This window comes from Arachis hypogaea, chromosome 5 (assembly GCF_003086295.3).
Source record: "Arachis hypogaea cultivar Tifrunner chromosome 5, arahy.Tifrunner.gnm2.J5K5, whole genome shotgun sequence".
Taxonomy (NCBI): Eukaryota; Viridiplantae; Streptophyta; class Magnoliopsida; order Fabales; family Fabaceae; genus Arachis; species Arachis hypogaea.
The window spans coordinates 97362844-97380694 of record NC_092040.1 but is presented as its reverse complement, the minus strand read 5'-3'; the positions used below and the strand labels follow the sequence as shown (position 1 = coordinate 97380694).

Sequence of the window (17851 nt, the reverse complement as noted above, 5' to 3'; positions counted from 1 at the left end):
TTAGTTCTACATTTCTCCCTAGTATGTAATCATCTCAAAAGTGTTTAAATTTGAAAGTAAGCATTTTACCAATATTAAGTATGCTCAAGGAGAGGATCTCAGACTTGGTATTCCCTGTGATTTGCTGGACTACTAACAAAGAATCATAGTGGTATTAAGATATGTGATATCTAATTAACAAGCTACCTCAGGCGGCTAAACAAAAACTTCGTACTCAACCTAGTTTTACTTGCCAAGAACGAGAATTGGAAGGACTGTTCGAGGTGTAACCATCGTCATTTTCTAATATTATCACAGCTCTGCATCCCTCTGTTGGAAGCTCCATCTACATGAAGGTCCATTAAAAGTTTGCAATGTACCGAGTTGTAAATTCCAATGAATCGGCCAAAACTTGCAACTCAACGCCCCTGGATATATTAGATGTCAAATTCGACCAATTTGATGACCATTTATCAGTCTCCTGCCAACTCCGGTTTGTTAATACTGCTTGGTTGGTCAACGGCATGATGGCATGCTGAAGTAATGGTGGAGCCGCGCGAGCGTTATGAGCAGACTACGAAGTTTTTTAGTTTGGGTCAAACTCGCCCTCTGCAAGCTTTATGATAAAAGGATCGGAGTGCTTCTATCTATTTTAACAAAACAGAGCTAACAAATAAGTAGAAATAGAAAATAACAAATAACATCTGGGCCCAATGTTCGGTTATTTAACCTCTGAGGTATAGTTCGCCACTGCGATAACTCACCTGTCCTTCCGTCTAGAATGTGCTCCGAACTTCTTGAACACCAGCGAATGGGTACTGAAAAAAGACTTTGAGACTCAAATCAATAAAAGAAGAACAAACTATTATTATCGAATGAATATTCGATTATAGTGATCTGTCGAGTTGTGTTTATATTATTTTTCTCTGTGATACGTGTTTGAATATATAATTATAAATTAGTTTATTGAGTGGCTGCGCTTATCAGCGCCAAATATGCGTATTGAGAATGGACTTTAGATAAACGTTATCTACCTAGAATCGTCCTAGAATTGGTTTCAAATTAGGTGGGTTACAAGCTAACAAGCTTATAGGAAAGGATCAATTCTATAATCTCTTTTCCTAGCTTTTAATAGGAATAAATTAAGACAATATGATATTATGTCATAATTTTAATAAAATTATTGAAAAAAATTATTAGGTAATGTACAGTAAAAAACTAAACATACATGAAAAAGCCATAAAGTTATTTTTAGTAAAGAAAACAATTAAATATTAGATAATTTAACATATTTAATTAAATTACTTAATATAACCTGTGTTATATTTTAATTATTATTCACATAAGATTATTTAATCATTTTATGCAGGATAACCACCTTTTCACTTCATATTTCTCATGATTTATTTTCCTCCACAACAAAATGTAAATTATACACATAAAATAAGGAGGGAGATAATGTTTGTCATTCTTTCTGGTCACTTTTCTACTCAGTGTTTCCTTCGAAGTCAGATTCTTTAAAGTTTATAAAAGATGTGCTGTTCTTGTAGCAAATGTGTTTGAAACAAAGATTTTTCAATTGTTCGAAATTTGTTAGACCGAATTTACATTGTTTAAACTTTAAAGTCTTCGTTCTAAATTCTAAATTCTAAATTCTAAATTCTAACAAAATCAAAATATAATATATATCCATCTTATTTTCAGATAACAGCAAAAATAAACTTACTTTAGATGTTTAAGACGTAGGAAATAAAATTAGAGATGGTTATTTTATGTAAAATAATAGTTAAAAATATTAATAATTTAATATTTAATAAATATTATTTAACGATTTTCAATATCAATTTTATAAAAATAACTAAACGTGATTAACAAAAAGAAAATATATATCGTCAGTTAATAATGACCAAAAACTTCGAACTTTACAAATTTTTTATAGATATGTAATGCCTTATGTTTCAACTTCAACAGATCCTAAAGTTAGTAGTGACTTGCATTCCACGGAAGATAAACTTCACAAACTTTACTGGGTCGAGTCGAAAACCATAATAACCCCAAAAAATTAAAAAGAAGACCATAATCACACACAAAAATGAATTGCTATAACGAGTTGGTAACCAGTAGATTCTTGATAAAAAAAAAAAAAAAAAACCAGTAGATTATGCACACGTAAAAAAAGATCGAACCCAAGCAGTATTGGAAATTTGTATTATCACCAAACTATATCTTCCAAACAAACACTAAGTTCTACATGCTATTGCACATAATGAATATAACTGACATCAGAACCTAAAACATCCATACTGTTATCTGATGATCCATATGATACCAAATTATCAGCTTCTGCTGGTCTACTTATATCCCCTGGGATCATGCTTATGCTGAATCAATCGTTGATAGGAGTTGTGGCATTGACATGCCTCCAGAGACGACAATTTCTGCAATTTTGAAACAATTCCAAGTTCACCTTAGCATATGTTAAAACTAGTGATTGAATTAGATCATCATTATTTTATTTAATGCGGTAGGATTAAGGGCTTGTTTGGGTTGAGTTTCTAAAAAAAATATCTTTTTTCAAATTATCTTTTTTCAAAAGATTTTAGAAAAATAAAAGTAATTTATGTTGAATATCTCATGTAAAAAGTATTTTTTTTATCTATCAATACTATTTGGATACAACAATATAAAAGTATTTTTTGTTTATTTATCATGTGAAAAACATCTTTTTTTTTTTAAAAAGATATAAATTGTAGCTTCTCAAAAAAGATGTTTTTTCATTTTTCTAGTACTTTTACTTTTACTACTAGAAATTTGTCAAACATACTAAAAAATGGAAAAAGATATCTTCTTAACTTAATAGCATCCAAACAAACACTAAGACGAAAGTTCAATAGTCTTGATTTTTAAAAGATCAAATTACTTTTTGACAAATCAAAAATGAAAGAATTATCATAACCCTACAAGGTTGCATGTTGAAAACAGGGCTAAACAAACAACAAATAAGTTTTATCTCACCCACATGGAGTTGAATACATGGCTTAGACAATGTCATGTTAAAAATCACATTTACATTTTCAAGATGGGAAAAATCAGTATTACATGATTAATACTATATTGTAGGTCTGAAACAACAAACAGTATGAAACAAAAAAGAAATCCGAAAGTGACAACCTATTATGCCATTGAGCATACACACAAAAGTCATCTCCCAAAAGAAAAAGGCATACATGAAAGTGTTTCCCTCTGCAACTGAAAGTACATAAGATAATCTAGCAGATGATAGTTTCAAATGATAGTTTTATAATCTAATGCCATGTTAGAAAAAGTATGGAAGCAATATGTGACTGAGTGTATTTTTTACTAATAGTACTCATTTAATCCCTATCTTTAGTTAACCCCCAAATATTCCAAGGCCAAAACCCAATTTGCTACAATTTGGAGGAATCATAAAATAGATGGAGGCCCTGGCGAGGAGACTCGGAAAGATTATTTATATTCACAATATTTACGAAGTTCACTCTGAATAAATAAGTTTACTTGAGCTTACCTATTCCTTCACGAACTGATAAGTTTGGCCTGATGACATCATTGGTATTGACAAGAAATATATCACCAATATAAAGATGGTTTGTTGGAACATAGACACAGTATAGCACTTCATCTCCAGAGTAGTTCTGCAAAAGTTTAGTTAAAGAAACAATCAATTTCAACAGGCAATATTGTGTGAAACCTCAGGAAAAAAAAGGTGATTTTTTATTATTGATAATAAACCAGTCTCACCAAAGTAAAACAACCATAATGAAATTTGCAATTACTAACTGTATATGGCTTACAAAACACAGAACAATAACCCAAAACAATAATTTGCAACTGACAAGAATAATGGATGTATGGTATGGCAATGATAAGGAGCAGTGATAACTGTCGCAGCCATCGAATGACTTCTTTTTATATTTGATGGTCAAAAAGTAAAATACAAACACATATATTCACAAGTGTTAGCTATTCATGTTCAATATGATTCACAAAAAAATGATTAAGTGATCCTGTATATCATAAAAGCAATACATTGATTACCATAGGATATAACTGTGAAGCAACAAAAAATCTAACTATCCCATACAGAATGACACAGCATAATCAACAAATAACTAAACAGTATTATGTGCACTAGAATATTAAAGTAGTAGCAGCAAGGCATATACATACAATACTCCAAGTCAAGCATTAGTAAAAAATCTTTTATAAACCTGAAGAACAACAGAAGAGGTGATGAATCCAAACGCATATTCCCCAACACGTGGATGCCGAATGATGGCTACTTCTTTGAAGGCTTGTGTATTTTGATCTGTGAGAATACATGCATCAACAATTTATTTTTTTGGGATTGAATACATGTAGACTAAGATGTTGTCAAACACATACCTGGTGAAATAGCAGCGCTGATCTGCTTGGAGGCATTATAAATATGACGGACAAGTGGCATTCGCTTGATGAACCACTCCCCAAGGCCCAGGACAGATGCACCCACCCATGAGGACATGAAAACGCCAACCAGGAAGATGAAAGTTATGGAAGTTATGAATCCCAGACCTGAAGAAAAAGTATTAATATCGACGTGTTAAAAAGGTAGGGAAACAACAGCTAATGATAAATCTATATCCAATATATGCAATTGAAGTACAATAGAAGAGAAGAACTCACCAAAAATATCAATTCCAAGTTGAGCATAGATTGGAGAGAAAAATCCATCCACGAAATGAATAAACCACCATGTTATATAGAATGTGATTGCTATTGGAAAGAGAATGACACTGCAAAGTAACTAACAGTGAGCTATCACCAATTCACCATAAGAAATAAAGGATCTCTTGAATTTGAAAAGACCAGAGCAACAACTGGTCCTAATAAAATAAGGCAACCATGAAGCAGAAATGTAACTCTTGCAAAGTGCAAACGTTATATATATATACAAACAGAGTGGTCAGTGTTAGAAAAGATAACATTCTTTGTAGCACATATTCCACAGAGAATTAGAATAATCTTTTTTTTCTTGGTTACAAGAAAGCATATAGTGTCACGATTAATAACATATAAATGATCTTTTTTCACATTACCTTATCTTTTCAAAACAGGCATTTAAGATAGTAACAAGATTATTACATGTTTCAGCTGTAATTATCTAGGACACAGTTGTAAAGGATCATAAATTACTTGGTTAAAAAAGTTATTTGAAGATTTATGGTTTAGAACTCAAATTTTTCATTTCAACATAATTTCTTAGCAAATAAACTGCATCACAAAAGGTGTAATGATTAGCATACTAAATATTCTCCTAAATACTAAATGAAGTAGATACTAACAACATTTACACCAAGATGGGCGTAGGAATAAAATATGCACAAACAATTGTAGAAAATACATTAAGGTTTTAGAGAATGTAAAACATGCAAAAAGACGTTTGTCCTGAAAAATAAAACAACAATTATATGTTTGAATACATAACATATTGTTTGAATAAGAAGAGATTGAATTGAAGAAAGAATTGCGCACCATCCAGTCATGAACTTGTGGGATGCCCAGCTCCTAATAACTTTGTAAAATGTCTACAAAATTGAACAAACAACAAACAGCAATCTGTCAAAGAAACAATAGTTAAAAAGCACAAAATTCTTGCATGCAAGTAAAACAGAGATAACTCTACTTTCAGTTTTCAAAGCCATGAAAGAAGTACGAAAATTCTCCCAATGTAAGTGATTCCATGTATACAAATCTAGATTAGAACACACCCCCTGCCCCATTCTCAATTTACGGGTGACAATGAGTGTCCCATTATAACCAGCACTTCCTGCTTCATTTTCTTACTATTTTAGCAATCGATCTTTCTTATCTTCCCTTTTTTCCTGGAACAAGCTAGATACATTATGAAATCAAAAAAAAAAAAAAAGTTTATCTATATTGAAGCCAACATTGCTATCAATTTCTCAAACCAAGCTATAATGTCATAAGATAGCACGAGCTCAGTCATGCATTGCAAATCAAACTGAAATAATCATCCATCACAATATATCTTCTGATTCCAGCTCCTACCCCATTCCTGATTCCTTCAGCATTCACAAGCAGTACCCCAAGAAAACATAACTAATCCCAATCTAGTCAAAGGAAGCTTCAACATTCAATCTCCAATTGCAACAAATTCAACCATAATTCCGGATAAAACAAATCAAGAACGGAATAAAGAAATAAAGAACAACAACAATGACAATGATTCCACTATTTGAATCAATCATTTGAAAGGAAAACCTAATTGAGAAGAACAAAGAGAGGGATGAATGACCTCGCGACCGGAATGGTGTTGGGAGGAGGAGGAAGAGGAAGGCTTGGAGGATGTTGCGGCGTCTTCGGCGTCGGGGGAATCGCTGACGGGGATGAGAAGCTCTCGATCTCTGTCTCTAGGTACCATCGCCATTGGAGGTGATCTCTCGTCGCCCATTTAGCAGCTTCAAAAACGCAGAAACAAATAACTTCTTTTTAATTCTCTCTCTCTCAAACACTCACTCCCTTTTGCCGCCACCGCCACCGCCCCCGCCCTGTGGTGTATGTCCGTCGGAGAATCCGAAGAATCTCTTCAAAACAACACACCAATGCCAATGGGTCTTCCCCTTCCCCCTCTCTCTTTTTTGATCTTTCTATATTTTTTTATTAATTAAGTTTAAGTGTTTAATTACCACTTAAATAGTTTCATCTGTAGTATTATAAAATATATATACTACTCTTCCGTTTTATCAAAAGAACTACACATAATAACATGATAATATGAAGCTCTTCTGTCTAGAAATTTAATTTAATGGATTAATTGTTGGTTTGGTCTTCTAATCCTGTTTGATGTGATTAAACTCAATAAAATAAATGGAAGCTAGTTTGTATATATGGTATAGTATGTACCGTTTTGGGCTATGAAAGGATGAATGTGTTTTTCTATTTTTTTTTTTAAATAAAAACCAAATTGAATATTAAACAATTTTATATTGAACATTTTGATTTTTAGTAATTCTTTATTATTTAAAAATTCTTCAGATGGATTTTTCTTGAAAAATTAATTATTTTATAATAATATTTTTATCTAATAAGTTGCCAAAAAAATATTTTATCTAATTTTACCAACACTGTCAACATTAAACAAACTAATTTGTGACAAAATTGATTTTTCAACACTCTTATAGCAATAAAATTTATAAAAAAATTAATTTAAACTTCATTCAAAACCAATTTCAGTGTTTAATCATTTTCTAAGTAGTTAAACTGCCAACTTGCCGCATATACTCGATATTTTGGGGGGGGGGGGGGGGGGGGGTTTCAACATGAAGTTCTTCTGGTCAATTTTTAAACTAACTGTAAAATTGAGCCCCCTTTTTTTGTTAATATTGTAAAGCTATTTTTTCTTAATAAAAAACTGAATAAAACACCGTCATAACTCATATAAGTCATTAGGGGTGTTCGCGGTGCGGTTTGGTTCGGTTTTTGAATGAAAAGTCATCCGATTCGATTGTCTAATTAAATTGCGGTTCGGTTTGATTCGGTTTTTTATCAAAACCATCCGAACCAAATCAAACCAATTAAAATCGATTTGGTTTGGTTCGATTTGTTCGGTTTTTCAATCAATTAAAAAAAAATTCTACCATACTACTTCACAAAGTCATAACATGATATATTTAGAATCATTTATTTTTTGAAGGAAGAAATTACTTTTAGACAAATTACCAAACATAATCATTATACATCAAAATCAATTTTACAAAAGTTAGAATGCAAACAAAGCTTACCTCTAGAATAGGGCCTATTCTAAAAGTTCCCATGACCTTTTCTTTAAACACCAATGTAAGAAGTGGAATGAGTGCAAAAGGAATCTGAATTGACTGAACCACATTGAGCCATTTATTCATAGTATCCAATGAACTTTCTGATGTATTAAAAACTATTGTAGCTATCATTGTTGGAACAATAGCACTAACTTCTAGTAATCAATGACCTTAACAATTTCTTTATATTTAGCTTCAAAAACCCTTCAGTTATGAATTGTCCTGCATATGTTCCTGCAATAGTTTTTCAATTAGAACTTGTAAATACCAGAGTCAATGAACTGAGATTTAGAGTTAAGCACTTACATATTAGTCAGAGTGTCATATTGGCAACAAAAGGAGACAACGATCCTAAAAGCTCCATACTTGTCAACTTTCTGGAAACAACAGGAAATCATAAGTAATATCACATTTACAGAGTACAGTTGGAACTGGAAGGACAAAGTATTGTGCCATGACAGCTCAACTCTCTGCTTACAAAGTCACCACTCAAATGCGGGGACCCGTAGAAAAATAAAAACCAGCAAAAACACAACAACAATCAGACTCAAATAAATTAAAAACAAGAGCAACAATCAGCAAAAATAAAAAACAGCAAAAACACAACAACAAATAAATTAAAAACCAGCAACAATATCAGCAACCAGCAACAATACCAACAATAAAGTTATTCAACAAAAGTAATTCAACCAGCGATAAGCAACAATACTCTGATTTCAAATATGCTTCAAATCTAATTTCAATATCTTCCTATCAAGATCCAGAACCAGTTTATCTGATTTCAAATCTGATTTCATACTAAATCACTTCAAAAGTTTCTTTTTATTTTATATTATTCTTCCAAAAAAAAAACTAATAATAAACAGAAGCAGTTTATATTATTTTTCCAACCATAACAAGCTACCAACAATACAAACAGAAGCACTTTCAGTAGTTCAAAACAGAAATTAGTCAAATTACATACCTGATTCGGTGGCTCCGACTCCATATCTGACTTGAATCGGTGGCTGGGTGGGAGGTGCTAAGTTGTGGGTGGCCAGAAATGCGGCTGGGTGGTGGCGTGGTGCTGTGCTGGGTGAGTGGGTGGTGCTGTGCTACTGCTGGGTGCGAGGGTGGTGCTGGACTGCTCACTGCTGGATGGAGTTGGGGCTTCGTTGTGCTCTGTCCGCGAGGAGGTCCTGGGAGCAGTGAGAGGAAGGTTCGGAGGCGCTAGGGGGGAGAGTTCGGCGGCGCTGCAAGGTGGTGAGAGGAACGGTCTCCCCAGCGCTAGGTGGGTTCGCCGCAGGCCTCGAGAGTGCAGAGAGCGAGAGTGTGAGAAGAGAGTGGCTACTGGCTAGGTTTCGTTTGGGAGTGGGTGTTGGGGTAAGGGGGTTAGGTTAGGTCAGGTTCGTTTGGGCCTTTGTGGGGGAGGGGGGTGTTGGTTTTTTAGGGTTTTTTTACTAAACCGGTTCGGTTCGGTTCGGTTAGGATTTTCTTGATCAAAATTGAAAACCGAACCGAACCGCAAAAAAAACTGCAAAACACATTTTTCGGTTTTTTTATTTTTGATTTTGTTCGGTTTTCAATTTTTTCGGTTCAGTTAGTCGGTTTAGTTCGGTCCAAATCGGTTTTAAACACTCCTATAAATCATAACTTATTTGACTCTGTCTCAAATATTTAGAAAATAATAAATTAATATGAAAGTGTTGGTTTGATTGATCCTTGAGGAGGCTAACAGCTAACTTTTTTTTTCAACGCAATATTTTTGAATCATCTAGATTAATAACTAATTCATTACAAATTTAAATTCTATTTAAAAACTTATTATTGGTCAATTATAAATACAAAACAAAATTTAAATTTTTAATATTTATTTAAACAAACTAGTGAATTAATAATAGAACAATTCAACTTGGTTAGCTAACAGCTAACTAATATACCGTTGTGAACACGCGGGTTTCTACGGCACATGCATGCCATTATTCAAGAAAGAGTCACAAGTCACAACAAATAATAAGTCTCCAAAATTGAGGAAACTAGAAAGAACTTTCATTCATTTAATTAAGAGAGGGACATACATGCTCCACTCCAATGGAACCATCCTACGTAAATCGTTATTAAACCAAAATAATCATGCATAAATTAATAGTCCAACACTATAGTTTTGTTAATGAGTAAAGTTTGGCTGCTACCATACCAAAGCCCCACATGCTAAAGTTGTACCCCCACTTCTTTAATTCTTTAATTCTTTAATTCCACTTAATAATGTAGCATCAACTTTTTTTTTTTAATTCAATCTGAGATGGCGCCTTTTTTCCACCTTAATTAATCTTTTACTAGTTCATATGTTCATCACGGTGTGCTATTTTCTCTGACCAGGTTGCAACATTTGGCTGCTCCAATCACAGTCAATTTTTTTGTCTATCAAAAAATTAAATAATACCCCCACTTTAAAGTTTAAACAAACCATTGCAATGGCACCGTACCATGCATGCTATAAGCTGGTCAACTCAAATTTGTTCTGTACATAATTTTAATGTAAGAAAGAAAATAAAGATTCTAATCATGTATGGAACTTTGAATTTTATGAGAGACTTATGAATGAATGTAGGAAATTAAAGCAAAGGGACTAGACAAAAACAAAATGCAAATGTAGACAGGATAGGTGCAATTAAAATGTTGGTCTATGATTACGTGCCACTCTTAAAGTGCTTAGACTTTCTTAATCAATCACTTAATTCCAAATGCATCATTGTTGGAACGTGAGTTCCTGCTGCTAAAATCTCAACCATTGATTTCTCCACTATCCCTTGCTACATAAACCTTATATATACAACAATAATAGGTGTAGAATCTAGAATCATTTGTGAGAACCTTAGAGAAGAAAAAGCTAGTTAAGCAAAGATGTTGGAAGGAAAAGCTATGGTGAAAGAAACAGACATGCCAGGGAAGATGCAAATCCAAGCCATGTCCTTTGCTTCACAAGCCCTTGATCTCTATGATGTTCATGATTGCAAATCTATTGCAGGACACATCAAGAAGGTGCATATCATCATCACTTTTATTTTCATTTTTTTTAATTTAATTTTAATACTGAAAGTGTAAAGAATTTTATACTGTCATTCAATTATATTCATCTATTTAGATGACCTTTTAAATGATAAATTTAAAAATTAGTTATTTTTACTAATATGATAATACCTGATTAATTAGTGGTGTTTTACACTGATAGTATATGAAATTTAATTTTTTTTAACGTGTTTGTTTTTCTAATATAGTTGCAAATTTAGGTTTAAAGCTAAGATCCTAGGTTATACAGTATCTTGCCAACTGAGTTATGTGTTTGTTGGTTGATTCTGATTTTTAATCTGCTCTATGGTTTTAATTATTATTATTATTTGCCTTTTTTCAAATTGATTTCATAAGATGGTATGTGATTTTTTTTTCTTTGCAGGAATTTGATAAGATGTATGGAATGGGTGGCAATGTGTAGTAGGTTCCAATTTTGGATGCTTCTTCAGCCATTCACCAGGAACTTTCATATACTTTGCTCTTGAGACCCTTAATTTTCTCATCTTCAAGGGTGCCTCTTGAATATTTCTTTTTTTACATTTTATTTTTTTACTATCATATATAATTAACACTTCTTTCAACTGAGTTTCTTGTATGTACTAGCGGATTATGTTTGTTGTAATATTGTATTTTAGATAAAGTCATAAAACAGAGGAAATAGTGTTCTAAATTTTGATCAACACATTTGAACTTTCAATTCACTGTATTTTGTGTCATTATTAGATTTTGATGCAACTCCTCTATTCTAATACACACAATTTTCTCATTCACCTTTATATCTTTATAATGTTAAATAGACATCTACTTTGTGAAGTTCAAATAATATTACTCTATATTCTTTTGTATTAACAAATAACAACAATAACGGGGTAGTATTACCAACATCTAGAAGTCACACAATTTTATTAAAATAAATAAATAAAACAGTAAATGACAAAAAAGGTATTGGATAAGCCAAAACCCTTAGACCCATCTTTCTCAATCTTAATGTTATGTTTGGCACCTATGTCAAAACATGGTAATGTTTACAAGGGTATATATATTTGATGATTTCAACTTTTGCATGCCATAAAAAGCCTTAAATAATTCCTAGTACTATTAGAAAAAGCTGTTAAAAAGTTGCTAGTATAAGTGGTGACTGGTGAGTATCTCAGAATCTTTTGTACCATTGTTATTAGCTGACTAATTATAGTTCCTAAGTACCTGACATTTTCATGATTCGTTATATCATAGTACTCATCATGCAATGTTCAGAACCTTCTTCGATGAATGTAGAAAGTATATTTTTTATTTCCATCTCTTGTGGTTGAAATTAGCATGCAAGGTCAAAGAATAAATGCACTATATAAACAATCCAAATGTATTAATATTCTTTCCTAGGAACTATAGCTTTTCATAGCAAAATTATGTGACTTCTTCAGCCAAGTATTCTTTTCTTGCCCTTAATCCACATGAAGATGCTAATATCTAAAGGCTATGGATTCATAAATTTCCATGTCTCAAAAAATGTAATGTTAATCATAAATTTACAAGTACCTCCTCAATTAATCCACTTAACACTAAGCTCTCTACTTCACTCACAACTTGTTCAGCTTCATCTGCAGAAAATCCATGCCTCCAACCCCATTTCCATATTCCATTCATCATTCCATAATTGGAATTTATATCTCTTTCCATCATTGCATAGATATTATCCGAAGCAAGTTTCTTCCCAGATTGAATTTCACTGTATGATGACAGATTCCGAATGGCTATGCAGATTTCCTCAACCAAACTTCCTAAAGAGATGTGAAATCTTGAGTTCCCTAAAGAGGTCAGCAACAACAAAGGGTGGACTAGTGATTCTTGAAGACTTTTGCGCTCTGCGAGTTCATTCGCGCAGTCTAAGTAGAGTCTGGGATTGACTATTCCATCTGCTTCAATTTTTGGTAGCATCTTAGGACAATCCAAATCAAGATTGAGGAGTTCCTCGGCATGGTTAATGAATGATTGATTGTTTAAAAGAAAATATTTCAGCTCCGCTTCCTCTTTGTTGTCATGCTTGTTGCTATCAGCTTCACTTCCATTTTCATGTTCAGTCTTTAGCATCATAATATTGTCTGCTGAAGAACTCTGGCTCTGATTACAATCTTCTGCTATATATGCAAAAGGGAGGGGAAACAAAGCTGTTATTTCATGATTCATGCAGAAGTGACACAAGTGATTGCTAGAGTCTAGAGAGATTTACCTGTAATCTTATTTGTAGAGGAATATACTTCATCTTCTATTGCAAGATCATCTGCTATGATATCGATGATTCTAATCTCGGTGCAGTCATCTTTATACTGCACATCAATGGTCTTTTCTTCTTCTTTCTGTGCTAGTTGTTCATCCTGTGCAGAAGAATAGTGAAATTAAACTCCAATTGAAGACCTTCCTTCATTCATTGATAGTTAGTTCAAAAAAACAATCACATGTAAGTAGACTTACTACTGGTTTAGCTGCTTCAGGCTCAGCAGTAGACCTTTGCTTCTTCATCTGATTCTTAATCTGTTCTTTGGAACTCTTAATTTTCTGATTCTTTGTTTTGGAGATGGAGTTTAAAGAAGTACTCTTTTTGCCAGGAATGTCATTCAGGTCAATTCTGGATCCATTTTGTGGCTTCCTCAACTTTGTGGAGCTGATTTCTCCTCCTTGATCCTGAGATTTTGTCACAATTTTATGTTTCAGAATCGCCTTTTCCGGTGGCATTTTGCTAGCAGTCTTGGCCTTAACTTTTCTATCAACTGTTTCACTTTCCTGTGATTTGTGATTAACATTGCCATTCAGTTTCACCTTTCCTCTTAGAGCCTTCTCATTTTCATTAGGCTTGATCTCTTTTGCTTCCGGCTCCATGATCTCTCTGAGTAGCTCGGTTCTTCCTCCCTTGGATAACCTTTTGGACACATGTTCTTCTATTTCCTTTCCCATGAATGTTCCAGAAGAGACTGGTTTTGCTTTTAGTTTTCTGAGGGATAAATCTTCTGAAGGAACCGGCTCATGGACTCTGGCAAATTCGTGACAAGGAGTACATCGAGGTTTGATTAGCACAATTGGGGGTAAATCATCAAGTTGCTTGTAATGAGCCATTTGATGCTTTCTCTCTGTTGCAGGACTATTTAGAACTCCATTGAAGTGATTAGTCTCAAGGATTTCCCTCAGAGTCTTACTCTTATGTCTTTCTGGATGAACAATTGGATTAGTCTTTCTTACCTTAGGCATATCCACCTCAAACACAGGCCTTTTTTGATTCACAATCTTTTCACTCTCCAACTGTTTTTGCATCAGAGTTGGAAACAATCTTGAGGTTACTTCTTCTTCTTGTTCTAAACCCATCAGCCTCGCAACGAGGCTCGGCCCTTTTTCCTTCCTTGCATTCATTGGGGAGAATGAAGAATCAGAAAGCCTATCATTCTGAAACATGGAAGATTGGCTCGAGCTTGTTGAATGCATTTCTGATGCCGAATCCAGTGCTTCAGTGCTTGTTCCTGGAAACAGATTTTGCCTAACCAAACTCTCCTTAATCACTTTCTTAAGTTCCTCTCTGCTGCTACTTGAATAACCATCAGCACTAGGCCAAGGTCTTTGAAATCCTATTGAATTGCTTTGTTCACTGAATCTATTGGAATGTGCTCTATCATCAATAATTCTCTCATTCTCAGGTTTCTCGCTCTGTTTTCGCCTTGCACGAGCCACATCTCGGGAAGCTTCTTGCACCTTCCTAAGCATTACCAGAGACTCTTGGAGATCAAGAGCACCTTTCAACAAATCTTTTGCAATATCTTCAGACCTTCCACCATAACTTAGGCCTCTAGACCATGAATCAATCATGTTGTTCAGCCTTTGAGCTCCTCTCGATACCTCCATGAGCTGCAAGGATGAAGAATCAAAAGTTCTCTCTATGGACCCTTTTGAGACCTTATCTTCTTTGTCTGTTCTGTTTGTCAATGATTCCTCCGTGTCCTCGGCCGGCCTCCGGCCACTGGCTTTTGTCCTGTCCTTCCTCATCTTCTGTGAATTGGTCCTGTATTTCCTAATTGACCCACACTCCACAACTCCTTTTGGATCATCACATGACATGAAAGGCCTATACATGACTGAGTCCTTGTTTTGGGATATTCTGTCACACAGGAATTTCATCAAAAACCTTAGAGGCCAATTAACTAAACTATATTCTAAACAACCACAACAAATACCAATGCTTATATTTTAAAATAACATAGAATATATATATATACTTACATGTTGTTTGTCCTCTTGGATCTCACAGTTTGTCTACATTAGACAAAAATAATACTTATTAATCCTGTTGAAAAGATATGCAATTAACAAATTAGTCCACCAAAAAATTAGATAGATCAAGATCATATGCAGAGAGAGAGAGAGAGAGAGAGAGAGAGAGAGAGAATAGGGGATCTGTAAATGATGTCAAAAACTCAAACTTCAATCAACACAAAAATCATAATTTTCATGAGTCCACTAAGGGAAAGAAGAAGCTGGAATATATTTTTCTCATTCTCAGTCCCAATTTTCCAGAAAACAAAAAACAAAAACACATTTTGTTTCTTCTACTCCCCAGTCCCAAAAAATGGTTGGAACTTGAACCACACGTTCAGCATCCAATGATTTTTCACCTTCAAGGAAAAAAAAACCCAAGTAGACAGAAGAATACAAAAAAGACATAAACAAGAGGAGTCAAACTCATAATTCATTTTTTTTTTCTTTTTCCACTTCTAAGTTTTCACACAAGAACATACACTCACCCTTGTTGTTTTTCTCCAGCTGTTCATTCTCAGAACCAGTTCCAAAACCATTAAAAAGAAAAAAGAATAAGCACCCCAGATGAGAAAAGTTGAAAAAAACAAATTCTTTGTATTAAGTTTCAAGACATGTCAGTGTTATGTGGTTAATGGTGATGAGCCAGGAAGGCTAAGGCTAATGAGAAGGTTGATCCATGGTGGAATGAGGTCATCAGATCCACGTGGGAAGTTCATAACAGTCGGTGTGAGAAACTAAACTAAGAGGGAAGGAAAAAAAAAAAAAAAGAAAGAAAGCAAAGCATAGCAGAAAAACTAGAAGTATAGCAGTAAAATAATAACACAGTTTAAGTGTGTTGGTGTTTGTGTTTGTGTTTATTAAGTGGTTAAACGGTTTTGTTAATGAGAAACAGTGAGATCGTTCAAGAGATCGTGTGTGATGTGATGAGATGAGAGAGAGAGAGAATGATATTATGGGATGAAAAAAAATTGCTGTATTGTGTTATGGTGAGATAATGAAAAACAGAAAAGGGAAGTGGTGCAAAAGGCAAAGAACACTTTTGTTGAATTTCACAAAACAATTTTTGGAACTTTCCTGTTACTTCATTATTGTGTCATGTCATGTACCCAACAAAACTAATCTAATGTAATCTAAACTTCACTCTCAAATCTCAATACTCACTGCTCAATACACAATAGTAAAACAATTTTGTTAACACATTCATCGTTTTTTTTTTTTTTAGTTTTGGATTATAAAATTAAAGTATCAATTATATGTATAAAATATATATTAAATAAACAAAATAATATATTTATACATAAATATATAATAATTAATAATTTTTTATATATACATAAATATATTTATACATAAAATTAATTTTTTAATCTACTTTTGGTCTTTGGGGGAATAATATTGGATGCCCCACTTTTATATATATATATATATATGATATGATTTGATGATGAGATCTATACACTATGTATTAAAATAAATAAAATAATCCCCACCAAATAATGAAATACCTTATAAATCATGAAAAATTGGCATAAAATATTCATCAACAAATGATTCTTCTGAGATTTAAATGAATGATATTGCTGTATATAATGACAGAGAATTTATAAAAATTAAGTTATTTTTAAAGTGCTGAAAGAAAGTTAGAGTCTAGTCATCAAAGCAGCTACTGTTATGACAAATGCAGATGAATGACATTGGAAAAATAATTAATAACTAATATTTAATTAGTTAATTGCTGACATACGTACTAATAAGCTTGGATTTGGAATATGACGTGCTATGAGCCATGCTAAATGCTAGTAGCATACGTTAATAGTAAGATAAAAGAAATATATTCTTTAATACTTAGTTGATTTTTAAATAGAACTATGCATCGGAATACTTTTATTTCTTTATTCTTATAATCTTATGTGAACTATATTGTTACAGGTTTATGTTATGTTTTGTCACGTAACCTCTTCACTCATCAAAAGGATATTGCATATTACTGCTGATTGCTGACAGTTGAAATAATAAAAGACAAAAAGCTGAGGAATTCTATAAATCCTAACTATGGAAGTAAAGACATTACTATTGGTTCAACCAATAAATAAATGTGTGTCACATATTAGTGTGATGTGAAAATGATGGTTTAAACATAAATTAAAATTGCTGTGTTTAAATTATGAGGTTTCAAGAGTACTTTGTTGTTTTAAATTTGAAATTTGAATGTAAAGACATATTCACCCGAAGAATTTTTTTGAAATTGAGGTGATAAGGACAAAATGTTTTTGCAAATTGTAGCAATAATACAGGGTCTCTTTAATACTTTGGCAACTATTGATTCATTTTTTACTCTTGTGGTATATAATGCATAACCATGCACAAGAAAGTTTAATTTCTTGTGTCTTTTTAATATATGTCTTAAAAACATATTTTGAAAACATTATAATAAAAAAAGATTTTACTAAAAATTGTTTAAAACATAAGTACTTTTTGTTTCTAATGCATTGAAAAATTAAAAAATAATTTTATTATTATATTTTTACATTTGTTCTTAGGGCACATTTAACCTAAATTCTAATTTATTTATTGTAAATTTTAAATTCTAAAATTAAAGCTAAATTTTGGCAATATCATATATATAGAATTACTCAATTTTCCAACTAGCTAAATCTTATTTCCTT

At 32.8% G+C, this 17851-nt stretch overlaps 2 protein-coding genes, 1 long non-coding RNA gene and 1 pseudogene across 6 annotated transcripts; 1 reads left to right on the top strand and 3 right to left on the bottom strand.

Annotated features, from left to right (window-relative positions):
• Positions 1-2178: 2178 nt before the first annotated feature.
• Positions 2179-6714, bottom strand: LOC112802135 (protein CONTINUOUS VASCULAR RING 1). Its single transcript, XM_025845198.2, has 7 exons — positions 6317-6714; positions 5533-5585; positions 4684-4793; positions 4405-4572; positions 4230-4327; positions 3527-3653; positions 2179-2417 (listed from the first exon to the last, which is right to left on the bottom strand). Exons 1-7 carry the CDS (start codon positions 6470-6472, stop codon positions 2356-2358), a joined length of 774 nt encoding a protein of 257 aa, XP_025700983.1. The 5' UTR covers positions 6473-6714; the 3' UTR covers positions 2179-2355.
• Positions 6715-7700: 986 nt separating this feature from the next.
• On the bottom strand, positions 7701-9231 carry LOC112802137 (uncharacterized). Its single transcript, XR_003202200.3, has 3 exons — positions 8803-9231; positions 8145-8215; positions 7701-8072 (listed from the first exon to the last, which is right to left on the bottom strand). It is a non-coding gene; the product is annotated as an uncharacterized lncRNA (long non-coding RNA).
• A 1344-nt stretch (positions 9232-10575) lies between these two features.
• Positions 10576-11590, top strand: LOC112802136 (dynein light chain 1, cytoplasmic-like; annotated as a pseudogene).
• Positions 11591-12235: 645 nt separating this feature from the next.
• On the bottom strand, positions 12236-16337 carry LOC112802134 (uncharacterized). Of its 4 annotated transcripts, none has more exons than XM_025845197.3 (5): positions 15671-16337; positions 15150-15213; positions 13359-15027; positions 13117-13261; positions 12236-13021 (listed from the first exon to the last, which is right to left on the bottom strand). In XM_025845197.3, exons 3-5 carry the CDS (start codon positions 15000-15002, stop codon positions 12408-12410), a joined length of 2403 nt encoding a protein of 800 aa, XP_025700982.1. In that variant the 5' UTR covers positions 15003-15027; positions 15150-15213; positions 15671-16337; the 3' UTR covers positions 12236-12407. The 4 variants fall into 4 exon arrangements, with proteins under 4 accessions (XP_025700982.1, XP_025700980.1, XP_072093618.1 ...); XM_025845195.3 differs by having other exon boundaries at positions 12236-13024; positions 15671-16226; XM_072237517.1 differs by having other exon boundaries at positions 15150-15182; positions 15671-16188.
• Between the last annotated feature and the right edge of the window lie 1514 nt (positions 16338-17851).

What these genes read in the sequence shown, in the direction of transcription:
- LOC112802135 (XM_025845198.2), bottom strand. Translation starts at nt 6,472, where the DNA reads ATGGGCGACGAGAGATCACCTCCAATGGCGATGGTACCTAGAGACAGA. An exon ending in CACAAGTTCATGACTGGATG is followed by an intron (nt 4,794 to 5,532) that starts GTGCGCAATTCT and finishes GTTACTTTGCAG; the next exon opens with TGTCATTCTCTTTCCAATAG. An exon ending in CAGCGCTGCTATTTCACCAG is followed by an intron (nt 4,328 to 4,404) that starts GTATGTGTTTGA and finishes GTATTCTCACAG; the next exon opens with ATCAAAATACACAAGCCTTC.
- LOC112802134 (XM_025845195.3), bottom strand. Translation starts at nt 15,002, where the DNA reads ATGTATAGGCCTTTCATGTCATGTGATGATCCAAAAGGAGTTGTGGAG. An exon ending in CTGAAGCAGCTAAACCAGTA is followed by an intron (nt 13,262 to 13,358) that starts GTAAGTCTACTT and finishes TCTTCTGCACAG; the next exon opens with GATGAACAACTAGCACAGAA. An exon ending in CTCTACAAATAAGATTACAG is followed by an intron (nt 13,025 to 13,116) that starts GTAAATCTCTCT and finishes TTGCATATATAG; the next exon opens with CAGAAGATTGTAATCAGAGC.